Source organism: Populus euphratica, unplaced genomic scaffold, assembly GCF_000495115.2.
Source record: "Populus euphratica unplaced genomic scaffold, PopEup_1.0 scaffold8.1, whole genome shotgun sequence".
Taxonomy (NCBI): Eukaryota; Viridiplantae; Streptophyta; class Magnoliopsida; order Malpighiales; family Salicaceae; genus Populus; species Populus euphratica.
This window is the reverse complement of record NW_011499855.1, coordinates 1,221,545-1,237,100: the sequence shown is the minus strand read 5'-3', so window position 1 is coordinate 1,237,100 and position 15,556 is coordinate 1,221,545. Positions and strand designations below refer to the sequence as shown.

Here is a 15,556-nt window from a genome sequence, read left to right as displayed (position 1 = left end):
AAAAAATATTAACACCATCTAAATATTTTCTTCCCTTGGAGAACAATACGAACCTACCAATAATTCACATAGAGGTTGGTTTAATAGCTTTAAAAATAATTTGAATAACTTGTAAAAATATAATTTATTAAAAATAAAATTTAAGGTGATCTTTTTATAAAAAATATTAAGATAATAATATATGGATTGACTTGAATCTACCTGGATTAACATATCAAATTTATAACTCGGGTTATGATACTATAATAATCTTATAAAAAACACAAAAAAATAAATTATAAAGCCTAATTCTCAATTAATCCGATATTGAATGATGAAATTAAAAAAAAACTAATGAAAAAAAGACCTAAAAAACAACTCAAGTTAACTTGTTAAACTCATGACCTAAGTTATGAAATATAGATAACCTCACAAAAAAAAAAATCAAAACAAATTACAAATCTTAATTTCAAATTCTTAATCAGCCCAATATTGATGGACGAGATTTAAAAATAATAATTTTAAAAAATAAAAAACAACTTGAATTAATCTGTCAAACTTGTGATCTAGGTTATAAAATCAAAATAACCCCAAATAAAAAAATTAAGAAAAAAGACATGATCTAACCCAGGTTAACTTTTAAAATCTACAATTTTGATCATGAGATTAAGATAACTCTATAGAAAGCAAATAAAAATAAATTATAAAATCTAATTCTCAATTAATCTTATTAGATCCAATGTTAAACGATGATATAAAAATTTTAATTAAAAAATATCATAAAAAATAAGTCAAGTCAACTTAAGTTAACTCGTTAAGTATCATTCTCATGTCATGAGGCTGAAATAACCTAACAAAAAGTAAATTGAAATAAATAATAAATTATAATTTATAATCAAAATATAATATTAAATAATAAGATTAAAAAAATAAATCAAAATAAATTATGAAATGAAATTTTTAACCAATTCAATATTGAATGATAAAATTAAAAAAAAATTCAATAAAAAAATATAAAAAATAATCCAAGTCAACTTGAGTTAACTTATTAATAATTATTATTGGATCATGATGTTAAAATAATTTAATAAATAAATAAATAAATAAAATTATAAAATTTAATTTTTAATCAATCAATATTAAATAATAAAATTTAAAAAAACTTGCGAAGGACATCATAATGTACACATTCCCCAGTTCCACGCCCTTTTGGATTTCTTAAACCTTTGCGTTACACCATTCGCTAACTGGATGGAAATATTTCAGTGACCATATATTTATTATATGGCTTTAAAATTAAATGGTGGAAGAGCTCCCGAAGGACCCAAGGGCTTTAACAGCAGCTGCTCTCAGGACGTATTGGTGATATAAAGCAGCAATTGCGGCCCCAATGAAAGGCCCGACCCAGAAGATCCACTGAGAAAACAAAAGCAAGAAAATAAAAATATTTACATGAGCATAAATATACAGGGTCAGATGCAAAGCTAACAAGGAGGAACGTTAGAGGGCAGTTGAAAGGCACATACATGGTCATCCCATGCCTTGTCTTTGTTGTATATCACAGCAGCTCCAAAGCTCCTAGCTGGGTTGATACCAGTTCCGGTGATTGGGAATACTGGCCAAGTGAAGCAAATCCGATGGGAAGTGGTGCCAACACCTATATGCTCAAAAAATTTGAAATATTTTCATTTTCACTCGCCCTGTTTCATTGCCTATACTGTACAGATTTCACCTATGAGAATATCAGTCAGTCTTCGGCAACTGTAAATAAATGGTGATTTCTTCTTCTTGCTGTTTTTTACTCTCAAGGGTTGGAGTTTTAAAATGGGTTGGTGGAGTCTCCTCTGTCGTCGTCCCGAATCTCCTTTTGAAACGATATTAGGTAAGCTTTTACACAAGTCAATTGCAGAGTTGCCAGAAGGCAAAAAAAAGGGATAATTAAATTGTGTGTTGGGGATTCTTTTTCTTTTTCTTTTAAAAAACGTCGATATGACATCTTGAAGAGGGCAAGAACGCAGAATATATGTATAATCTGACGTAAATGATTGCTGCTGCAAAATTTCTTGTTGGCAATAAGATTGGCACCAAGAAATTTTGATGGAAAATGATGGTGGCATGCAATGAGGTTTCATTACTTGAACCAATGTTAAAAGGGACATGTAAGTCCATAAAATTCATTCGAGACGATGGTGAGTGACAAGATCGATTGAATTACACTACATGAGTTTTTAGAAATGTAGGAGCAAAAATATGTTTTAATTGTAGTTTTTTTTTTAGTATTTTTTGATAATTTTAATATATTGACGTTGAAATTATAAAAAAATTAGTTTAATATTTTTTTTAAAATACTCTACATCACAACACCATTTTATCCCTTTTCCATTCCAAGTATCAATGAAATTTAATTTTGATTTTACACTCATGTAATTGTCTTCCTAGTAAAAACCATATTTTCACTCAACTGACTAATGAATATCTGAATTTTACGTAATTTATATTCATGTTAAGCAAGAAAGATTTTCCTGGATAAAAGTAGGTGAGCGCTAATTACTTTCTTTGATCATAAGTAAGGTGATATTTTTTAAAATATAAAATATTTAAAAATAGAATTTATATGCTGGACAATTAATTAATTTTTTAATTTAAAAAATTTAATTAATTCTCTTTAGCTAAGATATAAAATGGCTTGATATAAAAAACTTAAATAATTATTAACTGATATCTAGTAGTGTTGGTAAGTCAAAATAACTGATACCTACAGAAGATCTTATTTGATAGATACAAATAATCTTAAATACTTATGTTAATAATTTTATAAAAAAATATATAATAATATTTTAAAAAGATAAATTCTAAAAATATAAATGTTAAAAAAAATAAAAATAAAGAGATTGTAAACCTAGAGTTTGAAGAATCAATATATTATTTATAACCCACAAGTCTTATTCTTTTACAAAGAAGATGGATTGAATAATCATTTTACTATTATAATATTTTGAATTATATTTTATTAAAAATAATATTTATCAAATTAATATAAAATATTAAAGATTTAATTCTAAAAAAATATAGAGAACTATGTCAAGTTCTAAAAAAAATGTTAGGCTCAATACATGTGTATATAAAGATACTAGGATGCATGCTCAATATCAAAATATAATTGGGGTCGAAGCATTATACCTGGCCAATAATGACCCCACCCCACCTCTAATTAATTATAGGGGTTGTTGAACGGGGTCTAGGTTTTTTGGGTGCTAGACTAAATAATAGTTGTTGATTTATTTTTAATATTTATTTTTTATAGTTAAAATATAAAATAACTTGATATAAAAAATTAGGTAATTAATAGCTGATAATTATGTGGGTAAGTTAAAGTAGTTGGTATTTATAAAATATTTCATTTGATAAATATAGAAATTCTTATATGTTTTAAGTTAGTGATTTAGAGAAAAAAAAATATAATGATATTTTAAAAATATACATGTTAAAAAATATTAAAAATAAAAAGATTGTAAATTTAAAACTTGAAGTATTCATGAAGTATTTATAACTTATAATTCTTATTTTTTTATGGAGAGCAAGGGTTGAAAAGTTATTTTACCCTGTGATATTTTGAGTTGTATTCCACTAAAAAATAATAAATATTAAATTAATATAAAATACTAAAAAAATTTATGTAGAAGTCCTCAAAAAATATCAAGAAGCTCTCATGGAGTTTTAAAAAAATTTCAAAAAAGTATTTGACTCAGCACGCATATCATAAAGATACTAAGATGCATGCCAACACCAAAAACATAATTGGAACTGAGCATTTTACCTGAATTCAATAATAATCCTACCTCAACCCTAGTTAATTAAGGAGTTGTAAAAAATAATTGGGACTGAACATTTTATATTAACTCAATAATAACCCTATCTCAACCCTAGTTAATTAATGTAGTTGATATCTACAATAAAATTTTATTTTATGACATGCTTTAAGTTAATAATTTTGTAAAGAGAAGAAATATAATAATATTTTAGAGAAATAGATTTTAAATATATATATATATATATATATATTACAAAAAATAATAAGAATAAGAAGATTATGAACTCAAAATTTAAAAGATTTATGAAATATTTATAATTCATGAATTTATTTTTTTAGAGAGAAAAAAGATAGAAGATTTATTTTATCTTATGATATTTTGAATTGTATTCTATTAAAAAATAATACATATTAAATTAAAATAAAATACTAAAACATGTATAAGGATGCTGAAAAGGTACTAAAATCCCATATGGAGTATTGAATTTTTTTTTAAGAAATGTTGGGCTCCATATGTCTGCCCATGTAAGTGACTACTAGGGAGGATGCCTAATATAAAATAAAAAATAAAAAAAATTGGGTAATAATAACCCTAATAACCCCACCCCACCTCCGAATTTGCTGGGGGTGCTAAATTAGGTCTAGGTTTTACGATTGCCGAACTCAACAATAGATGCTTAACAATGGGTGAACAATGGTTGTTGACACACGCAGCACCCCCAATTAATTGGGATCCAGACAGTGCACCTGAAGCCAATTAATTCGGGTGAAAAGGATAAAAAACTTTCTTTTATGGAAAAGTTTCGTTGCATTCTTGAGTTTATAAGGGTAAGTTGCCGGCAAGAAAAACAAAAGGTGCACTGATTGTTTTGTTTTGCAGCTGTGATGGGCTTTCACCTGCCATTTTTCTTCACTGCGGTTGGTGCAGCCGTGTAAGAATAAAATCAAGCAGTCCATTGCTGAAAGCTGGTCTAAATACACACAAAAAAAATGGTAGTCAGCGGGAAACGAAGTGAAGTAGACGTTAGAGATTGTTAAAAGACGCCATCTAAAAAGATTATTGAAGTAATTGAACCATGGGCGGGTCTCCGTTTACTCTATACAACTAGTTTGGGCACAAAACGTGTTAATTTAAAAAAAAAAAAACAAAAATTGGATTATACACTGTGCGCTACCCTCATTTTTATTGACTTTAACACCTGTGTTTAGTTGTTAGCTAGGCTTCAACGTTGATTCGGAGACGCCATAGGAGACCAAACCCTAAACGTTATTGGTGAGCATTCTTGAACAGGGTAAATTTATGGATGATTAGTTCAGTTATTACTAGCCAAAATCTTCATTAGACTTCATCCAATTTGTATGCGGCACTCTTGAAGTTGTGGTCCGAGGTTCGGTGGTGGCTTATTGAATTTGATTATACGACTAGTTTACCAGGAAATGCTGCGCTACATGCTGGATGTAATTTATTTTATAAAGTAAAAAGAATTTCTAGGTTGTAGGGATTTCTTTTTTACATCATTATTAAATTTAGCTGCACGAGTCCAATTTAAAATTTTTAGATTTGGTTTATTACATGGTCCAGATCAATTAAACCATATTAGATATAATATAAATTAATTAGTTTTATAAATTCAAATATAATTTAAATGGTAGATAAAAAATTATTTGTTTTTTTTAAAAAAATAAGATAATATTTGTTTTTTAATATTAAGTCAGTATATTGTATTGATCTGAATTTTTCAATTTAATTCATAAACCCACAATTTAAATAATAAGTTTTATTTAATTTAATAATTCTAATTTATCTATTTATATAATGACACAAATAAACCCTCATGAAATTTAGTAACAACCAAATAAAAAAAAAGATCAAAATATACGTTTTAATTGTAGTTTTTTTTAGTATTTTTTTGATAATTTTAATATGTTGATGTTGAAAATATAAAAAAATTATTTTAATATATATATTTTTAAATACTCTGCATCATAACACCATTTTATCCCTTTCCCATTCCAAGTATCAATGAAATTTAATTTTGATTTTACACTCATGTAATTGTCTCCCTAGTAAAAACCATATTTTCACTCAACTGAGTAATTAAAATCTGGATTTTACGTAATTTATATTCATGTTAAGCAAGAAAGATTTTCCTGAATAAAAGTAGGTGAGTGCTAATTACTTTCTTTGATCACAAGTAAGGTGATATATTTCAAAATTCAAGATATTTAAAAATAGAATTTATATGCTAGATAATTAATTAATTTTTTAATTTAAAAAATCAGATCAATTCTTTTTAACAAGGATATAAAATGACTTAATATAAAAAACTTAAATAATTAATAGCTGATACCCAATGGTGTTGGTAAGTTAAAATGACTAATACCTACAAAACTCATTTGATAAATGCAAATATTCTTAAATGTTTGAGTTAGTAACTTTATAAAAAGAAAATATACAATAATATTTTAGAGAGATAAATTCTAAAAATATATTTATTAAAAAATAATAAGAATAAAGAGATTGTAAATCTAGAGTTTGAAGGATCAATATATTATTTATAACCCACAAATTTTGTTCTTTTATGAAAAAGATTGATTGAATAATCATTTTACTGCTATAATTTTTTGAGTTGTATTCTATTACAAATTATATTTATTGAATTAATATAAAATACTAAAAGATTCAATTCAAAAAAATATCGAGAACCATGTTAAGTCCTAAAAACATAAAAAAAATATTAGGCTCGATACATGTGTGTATAAAGATATTAAGATGCATGTCCAATAAAAAAATAATTAGATCAAAGTATTATACGTGGCCAATAACAACCCCACCCCACCTCCAATTAATTATAGGGGTTGCTGAATTGGGTCTAGGTTTTTTGGATGCTAGACTCATTTTGATCCATTTTTCTTAGTTAAAGTATAAGATGATTTGATATGAAAAATTTAAGTGGTTAACAGCTGATAATTATATAGGTAAGTTAAAATAGTTGGTATTTATAAAAGATTTTATTTGATGGATGCATAAACTCTTACATGCTTTAAGTTAATGATTTAGAGAAAAATATATATTGATATTTTAAAAAAATAGATTCCAAAAATATACATGTTAAAAAAATATTAAAAATAAAAAAAATATAAACCTGAAATTTAAAAGATTTATAAAGTATTTATAATTTATAATTTTTGTACTTTTATACAGAGCAGGGATTGAAAAGTTATTTTAACATGTAATATTTTGAGTTTTATTCCACTAAAACATAATAAATATAAAATATTAAAAAATATATGCAGAAGTCTTGAAAAAATATCAAGAAGCTCTGAAAAAATTTCAGAGGACTATTTGGCTCAATATGCATGTCATAGAGATACTAAGGTGCATGCCAGCACCAAAAAATAATTATGACTGAGCATTTTACCTGAATCCAATAATGACCCTACCTCAACCCCAGTTAATTAGGGGTTGCTGCATTAGGTCTAGGCTTTGTGGGTGATGGACTCAATAATAGGTGCTAACTCATTCCGATAGCTGGCAGCTAAAACCTAGTTATGTTGGGAAGCCAAAATAGTTCATATATGCAACAAAATTTTATTTTATAAATGTAGAAACTTTTACATGCTGTAAGGTAATAATTTTGTAAAGAGAAAAAATATAATAATATTTTTAAAAAATAGATTTTAAAAATATATATATATAGAAAATGATAAGAATAAAAAGATTATAAACTAAAAATTTAAAAGATTCATAAAGTATTTATAATCTATAAATTTTATTTTTTTGGAGAAAAAAGAAATTAAAGAGTTATTTTATCTTGTGATATTTTAAATTATATTTCATTAAAAAATAATACATATTAAATTAATATAAAATACTAAAACATCTACTAAGGATGCTGAAAAGGTACTAAAAATCCCATATGGAGTATTAAAAAAATTTCTAAGAAATGTTGGGCAACATATGTGTGCCCATGTAAGTAACTATTAGGGAGCATGCCTAATATAAAATAAAAAATAAAAAATAAAAAAAAATTGGGTAATAATAACCCCACCCCACCTCCGTATTTGCTGGGGATGCTAAATTAGGTCTAGGTTTTATGAGTGCCGAACTCGACAATAGATGCTTAACAATGGGTGAACAATGGTTGTTGACACACGCAGCACCCCCAATTAATTGGGATCCAGACAGTGCACCTGAAGCCAATTAATTCGGGTGAAAAGGATAAAAAACTTTCTTTTATGGAAAAGTTTCGTTGCATTCTTGAGTTTATAAGGGTAAGTTGCCGGCTGAAAAAAAAAAAAAAAAAACGTAGCATTGATTGTTTTGCAGCTGTGATGGGCTTTCACCTACCATTGTTCTTCACTGCGGTTGGTGCAGCCGTGTAAGAATAAAATCAAGCAGTCCATTGCTGAAAGCTGGTCTAAATACACATAAAAAAAATGGTAGTCAGCGGGAAACGAAGTGAAGTAGACGTTGGAGATTGTTAAAAGACGCCATCTAAAAAGATTATTGAAGTAATTGAATCATGGGCGGGTCTTTGTTTACTCTATACAAGGAAAAAAGATATTAATCAAAAATTATATTTTAAAAATTACTTATTCGAGTTACATGTATTATAAAATTAATAAAAATTTATATAATTATCAATTTTAAAATCAGTAAAATTACTAGAAATACAACTAGTTTGGACACAAAACGTGTTAATTTGAAAAAAGAACAAACAACAATTGGATTATACACTGTGCGCTACCCTCATTTTTATTGACTTTAACACCTGTGTTTAGTTGTTAGCTAGGCTTCAACGTTGATTCGGAGACGCCATAGGAGACCAAACCCTAAACGTTATTGGTGAGCATTCTTGAACAGGGTAAATTTATGGATGATTAGTTCAGTTATTACTAGCCAAAATCTTCATTAGACTTCATCCAATTTGTATGCGGCACTCTTGAAGTTGTGGTCCGAGGTTCGGTGGTGGCTTATTGAATTTGATTATACGACTAGTTTACCAGGAAATGCTGCGCTACATGCTGGATGTAATTTATTTTATAAAGTAAAAAGAATTTCTAGGTTGTGGGAATTTCTTTTTTACATCATTATTAAATTTAGCTACACAGTCAACTTTAAAATTTTTATATTTGGTATAATATGAATTAATTAATTCAATAAGTTCAAAGATAATTTAAATGATAGATAAAAAATTAGTTTGTTTTTAATTTTTTTAAGATAATATTTGTTTTTAATATTAAGTTAGTAGCATATTTTTTTGACCTGAATTTCCCAATTTAATCCACAAACCTATAATTTAAATAATAAATTTTATTTTATTTAATAATTCTTATTTATCTATTTATATAATGATACAAATAAACCCTCATGAAATTTAGTAGCAACCAAATAAAAAAAAAGATCAAAATATAAAAAAAAGAAAAGAAAAGGAGAGAGAACCTACTTACAGACTCTGGACGTGACCCATGAGTGGACAACCACTTCAAAGAGATAATAAATTTACATGTGTTAGAAAATGCAAGTAAGAAAATTGGAACTAGAAATGTTTTTTTTTTTCCTTAATCTCTTGTCTCTTGATTATCACTAATCGCGCTTTGACTTTCGCAATAAATTAATATATTTGTTTGGTAGATGCTCACAAATAATAATTTAATCAGCCTAATCTAAGGATCCAGACAATTCCAGATCTGATCTAGCAGGGGCTGGATTTTAATGAAAGTTGTGTGGGAGTTAACGTAAATAATAATAATAATATGTTTTATTAATGCAATTAATAAAACATATGTTGCGGATTAAGTTTCGAATGGAAGCTTTTGACAATATATTGTGTTATATATTGGTAAAATGTCTGTAATTTTTCCATGATGCATTTTTTATTTCATCTAAATATATATTCTTGTTTAGGAAAACCTCAGAAATCATGAAAGGATACGTGTAAGGTTTCTCAAGCTTGACTTGAAATAAAATGTCACAAATCTTCTCTTAGACACTTTTATCCTAGAAAAATATTAATGCAAATCAACAATAAATATAAACAAATAATTTATATTAAAAAAATATAGAAAATCAGTCTCAAAATTATAGAAATCTCGAATCTAAATTCATTGCAGATTACGAATGACGACTAAAAGAGGCTTTTAAGGAATTTATTTTCCAAAAAAATCCAAAAATCTTGAAGATTTGTATGGGTTCTTGGAACGTTAGAGAAGTTATATATTAATGGTGATTCAACGAGATTGTCATGCAAAAAAGTCTAGAAAGGATATTTCCAATGTAATTCGGTCAAATTTTAGCAATTTCATGATTTTTAGCCATTTTGCTTACAATTTCCATGTTAGTGAATTTTTAAAAATTGAAGTGTTGAAAAAAAAAAAGAAACTTGAAGAAATAAAAAAAAAAAGTATAGTGAGCACACTAATAATTAAGGAAGTGGTGAAGAACTAATTTGAACATTTCCAACCCTTTCTCCAACTTAAAGATAAAAAGATAAGGATAAAAATATAAATAATTAAAAAGAAACTAAAAGATAAAGTGTGGAAGGTTTTAGAATTAGATGGGATAATCAATAATAAGAAATAAAGAAGAGAAAACATATACATGTTAAAAAAAAAAAAAAAACATAATAGCTCCACTCTCTCATATCTCTTATCACTGTCTGCTCACCACCACAGCACCTCCAACCACCACAAGCCTCGTACATGGACAAGAACCTCTCTAGCACGTCGGCAACAACAGTTCCGTCGGGTTAGCTGTCGTTGCCTCCCTCACTAAATCCGAATAGAACCGAAACGACCCAGCAACCTCCACTCCTCCTCAGCCCTAAAAAGTCATCCTAAACACCATCAACCACCTTGACTTGTCTTTTTTTCCATGCTTAGTAGCATGGCAGCAGGAGCAACAGAAAAAACCATGAATAAAGAAAAGATAAAGCAAGCCTAGATCCTTGTGGCAGCTTGATCTCTTCTCATAAGTGGCAGTGCAGCTCACCGCCGACGTAGAAGGGAAGAAAAAGAAGAAGCAACATATCTGGTGAAGGAAATTTCTTAATTAGAACTATGGGTACTCATCTTCCCTTCTACATACTTGAAATTTCTTCTAAAATAGTTCGTACCCTTGCTGACGTGCTCTGTAGTACATATAGTTGTTTTTTAAATAGTTTTTTTTTATTTTATTTTAAAGAAGTTTTTTATTTTTTAAAAATTTTTATATTAAAGAAGTTTTTTATTTTTTAAAAATTATTTTTAATATTAATATATTAAAATAATTTAAAAATATTAAAAAAATATTTTTTTTTAAAAAATATTTTTAAAATATATAAACATTTCAATCTCTCCTCTTTGTAAAAAAATATTTTTTTGATGAACTCATTAACTAAGTATTTTATAAGTGTTTCTAGATTAATACCATAAAAATTTAGGATAATGATTAAATCAAAATAAAATCAATCTAAAAAATTCTTTAAAATGAATCCAAAATAAAAAAAAAAGTAATAATCGAAAAACATCTTAAAAATGTGAGCAAGCTCTCACACCATGCTTGAGCCCACACAACAGGAATCCTAACATCCTCTCTTTCACATTTTTTGTCACCAGGTTCTTTGTTAGTTTAGAGTGTTAATTAATTAATTAATGCTTGGGCATTGATTTATTCGTCAATTCTTTTAATCCAATCCACACTCAAAATGAAGGTGGGGCGAGAAGCAATGCCATGTCATCATAGACCTTCAAAGAAGAGAGGGCAATGGCAAAGCACATGGTGACGTTGTGTTGACGATTCACATTACCAAGACTCAAGCTTCACAAACCTTAATAATAATAATAAGAGAAAAAACTAGAAAAAGAAAAACAAAGAGAGAATCTCTTTCCTCTCTCCCAGAGGCGACTATTTACCAGTAGTAGGTGAGGGTGGTAACTTCTAACCTTATAAATACATCCCCTCTACCATGTCTTTCCTTGTCACATCCACTATTAAGCCTAGATAAGAAGAAAACACATCTCCTCTCCTCTTTCTCTCTGTCTTTTCTCCACTTTCCCAGTCACCAAACTCGTATACATATAATTACATTTATCTAAATATAACAATATGCCTGTTGATGCTTCATCACTTTCAGGCCAAGGCCAAACTATCTGTGTCACCGGGGCTGGTGGTTTCATTGCTTCTTGGATGGTTAAACTTCTTTTAGATAAAGGTTACACTGTTAGAGGAACTGCGAGGAACCCAGGTTAGTTAATGGTATTTAAGCAATCTTTTTTTTTTAAAGATTGTGTTGTTTAATTAATTCAATGGTAGTAGTAATGTTTATGGTTTGTTTTTCTGTTTTTATATATAAATATATACAGCTGATCCCAAGAATTCTCATTTGAGGGAGCTTGAAGGAGCTCAAGAAAGATTAACTTTATGCAAAGCTGATCTCCTTGATTATGAGTCTCTTAAAGAGGCTATTCAAGGGTGTGATGGTGTTTTCCACACTGCTTCTCCTGTCACAGATGATCCGGTATGCTTCCTCTTTCCCTTTGTTTTCCAGTCATAAAAAGATTTGGATCTGAGCATATCAAGAAAAGAAAATAAAAAAACACTCATACAGCTAATTTTAGCACAAATGTCACTAACTCGCGTTAGGCTTGACCGTTCTACACCAACAAATTCACCCCGTAGTTGGTGGGTGGAGGGATCCATTGGGGCCCACCCCACCTAAAACTTTGTTTGGCAGTGAAATTTCTAATTATAGAAGGGTCACTCGAAATTAATAAAAATATTACATGTTAATTAATGGTGGTGGTTTTGACGAGATGCGTCTGTTGATAATAATTGAAGGAAGAAATGGTGGAGCCAGCAGTGAACGGGACCAAAAATGTGATCATTGCGGCGGCTGAGGCCAAAGTCCGACGAGTGGTGTTCACTTCATCAATTGGTGCTGTGTACATGGATCCCAGTAAGGGCCCAGATGTTGTTATTGATGAGTCTTGCTGGAGTGATCTTGAATTCTGCAAGAACACAAAGGTATCTAATTAATTAAATGCTAATTTTTCCTTCTTTTCGACTGGTCATATTTCCTAGCTAACACCTGAACCAATAAATTCTGTGCAATTGAGATGTCAGAATTTTCATGCGTCTTTCTTAGACATTTGGTAGGTATGGCTAACCCGTTCTTGTTAAGTTGCCTTATTATAATTGAAAATTCACTTAACAAAAAAGTCAACGAGTCACGTCTTATCTAACCCCGTTCTGGTAGCTTTCCATGGATTCGATTCATACCTAACCTGAGAGTAATGGATTAAAATGAAATGGAATTGCAGAATTGGTATTGCTATGGAAAGGCTGTGGCAGAACAAGCTGCATGGGATATGGCTAAGGAGAAAGGGGTGGACCTAGTGGTGGTTAACCCAGTGCTGGTGCTTGGACCATTGTTGCAGCCCACTGTCAATGCTAGCATCATTCACATCCTCAAGTACCTCACCGGCTCAGCCAAGACATATACTAACTCTGTTCAAGCTTATGTGCATGTTAGGGATGTGGCGCTAGCCCACATTTTAGTCTTTGAGACGCCTTCCGCCTCCGGCCGTTACCTTTGCTCTGAGAGCGTTCTCCACCGTGGAGAGGTGGTGGAAATCCTTGCAAAGTTCTTCCCTGAGTATCCCATCCCTACCAAGTAAGTAACTATTATTTTGAAGAATTTCATGGAGTAATATGCACTAATGATTCGTGCACTTATCTACTCCTCCACCATCTTTTTGTCCTTTTTTTCTAGGTATGAATTTGTTTTTAAATCACGTTTTATAAATTCAAGTCACTCAAAAAAACTACCATCAAAATTGAAAGAAAAGCTGGGAATGGCATCTGAAAATGGCAAAACAAATAAATATGATCCTGCTTTTGAATGACCCAAAGGATGAAATTGTGGTGTGGGGCGGTTGATGTACCAGCTCTGACTTGTGTTAATCTTAACAAAAAATCATGAATAATCCTTTCTCCTATGGTATAAAGAAGGCCTTTAATCATCAATAAATTTGGAAAGCCACATCAAACAAGCGGAGCAACAGGGTCCTCACCAACCCCATTGTCCTGTCATATTCGGACCAAAATGCGCATCTACCAACCCAAGTTATGATTGGATACTGCACAAAATTATTGGAAGAGTATTGGGCCCTGCTCCTTCATCTCATACAATTATATGCTAAATTCATCTCTCTAAATGTGATTTGCTCAAAGATTAGACAAGTGGAAGGAATATTCCTAGTCGGGTTGCTACTTGCTAGGTCATGAGAAACAGTTTTGTAATGTATTTGCAGGTGCTCAGATGAGAAGAACCCAAGAAAAAAACCTTACAAGTTCTCAAACCAGAAGCTCAGAGACCTGGGCTTCGAATTCACCCCAGTAAAGCAGTGCCTATATGAAACTGTCAAGAGCTTGCAGGAAAAGGGTCACCTTCCAATCCCAAAACAAGCGGAAGAGTCTGTGAAAATTCAATAAGGCCTCTTGGAACTATTTATTAGGATACAGTTCCATACCCCAAGTTTGGATCGCAAATGCTAGGGAAAAGAGCATATTAAAGAATGTCAATGTGCAGGTGTTTTAGTATTTTACATGAAGAACGCTGATTATCCTTGTGCTTATATTAATTTTTTTCAAGTTAGTGTCTTGAAGTGTTCCACTTGTATTTGTGGTTGTCAAGTTTATCCAATTTCAATATGAAAGAGGATCAATTCTCTGTCTTACACTAGAGCATCAACTTTGACCACACAACTGGCTTATGCTTTATTCAATTTTTAGGCCTTAACCTACATGATAGGTACGCGAATTTCAATCAAGGGAATTCACCAGATATGATGTTGACGCCATGTATGATCAGAAGATGATTGTATGTTAGTGGAATAATCATCCTTGTGATATACAAGTAAGAAAACAAATTCAACAATTATTTAAATAAATAAAAAATTAAAATAATTAAAATTAAAAAGTAAAAAATTGAAGGAGGATGAAGTTGAAAATAAAATAAAATTTAAAAAATTAATTAAAATAAAACAAAAAGGAATAAAAAAGGAGGAATAAAATCAAAAAGAAAAATAACTTGAAGGGCTAATCTGCAATTTTAAAATTGAAGGAGGATGAAATTGAAAATAAAAAAATGAAAAATTAATTAAAATAAAACAAAAAGGAATAAAAAAGAAGGAATAAAATAAAAAAGAAAAATAACTTGAAGGGCTAATCTGCAATTTTAAAATTGAAGGAGGATGAAATGGAAAATAAAAAAAATGAAAAATTAATTAAAATAAAATAAAAAAAGAAGGACAAAAAATAACTTGAAGGGCAATCTGCAAATTTAAAGGGCTAGCTATAGATTGCTAGGAGAAGAAAAAAGAAAAAAAAAATTGTTGGTGTTTCACCAGATATTTGTTGACCATATGTGCGAGAGGAGAAAAAAGAGATTAAGATGAATCGAATGATACAATGAAAAAATGGTTTTCACCATCCTGCACACGCTATCTAAAAATAATGAAGCTGATAAAATCAAAAATAAAGAAATTATTATGAAAAAACCAAAGCAAAATTATGGATAAGCTCATGTAGGCAAGCTCTTGAAAATTTGATTCAAAAGATAATAGTCTATAACAAAAAAAAAAAAGAAATATAAAAAAAGTCCTTAAACCATGATTAAATTCTTTTTTTTTTTCAAGGCAATAAAGTGATTTATTATGACAAAAAATAATGAAAAAACCAAGATGTTCCTAAATAATTTTAGAATAACAAACCAACCAAGT

General features: G+C 29.3%; 1 protein-coding gene across 1 annotated transcript; it reads left to right on the top strand.

The window, feature by feature from the left end:
* The first annotated feature begins 11,766 nt into the window (after positions 1-11,766).
* LOC105122930 (cinnamoyl-CoA reductase 1-like) lies at positions 11,767-14,512 on the top strand. The gene is made up of 6 exons (XM_011022315.1): positions 11,767-11,849; positions 11,880-12,018; positions 12,137-12,291; positions 12,612-12,797; positions 13,094-13,446; positions 14,087-14,512. Exons 2-6 carry the CDS (start codon positions 11,880-11,882, stop codon positions 14,265-14,267), a joined length of 1,014 nt encoding a protein of 337 aa, XP_011020617.1. The 5' UTR covers positions 11,767-11,849; the 3' UTR covers positions 14,268-14,512.
* The last annotated feature ends 1,044 nt before the right edge of the window (positions 14,513-15,556 follow it).

Coding starts and splice junctions, on each gene's coding strand:
- LOC105122930 (XM_011022315.1), top strand. CDS start 11,880: ATGCCTGTTGATGCTTCATCACTTTCAGGCCAAGGCCAAACTATCTGT. Junction 12,798..13,093: donor AATTCTGCAAGAACACAAAG/GTATCTAATTAA, acceptor ATGGAATTGCAG/AATTGGTATTGCTATGGAAA. Junction 13,447..14,086: donor GAGTATCCCATCCCTACCAA/GTAAGTAACTAT, acceptor ATGTATTTGCAG/GTGCTCAGATGAGAAGAACC.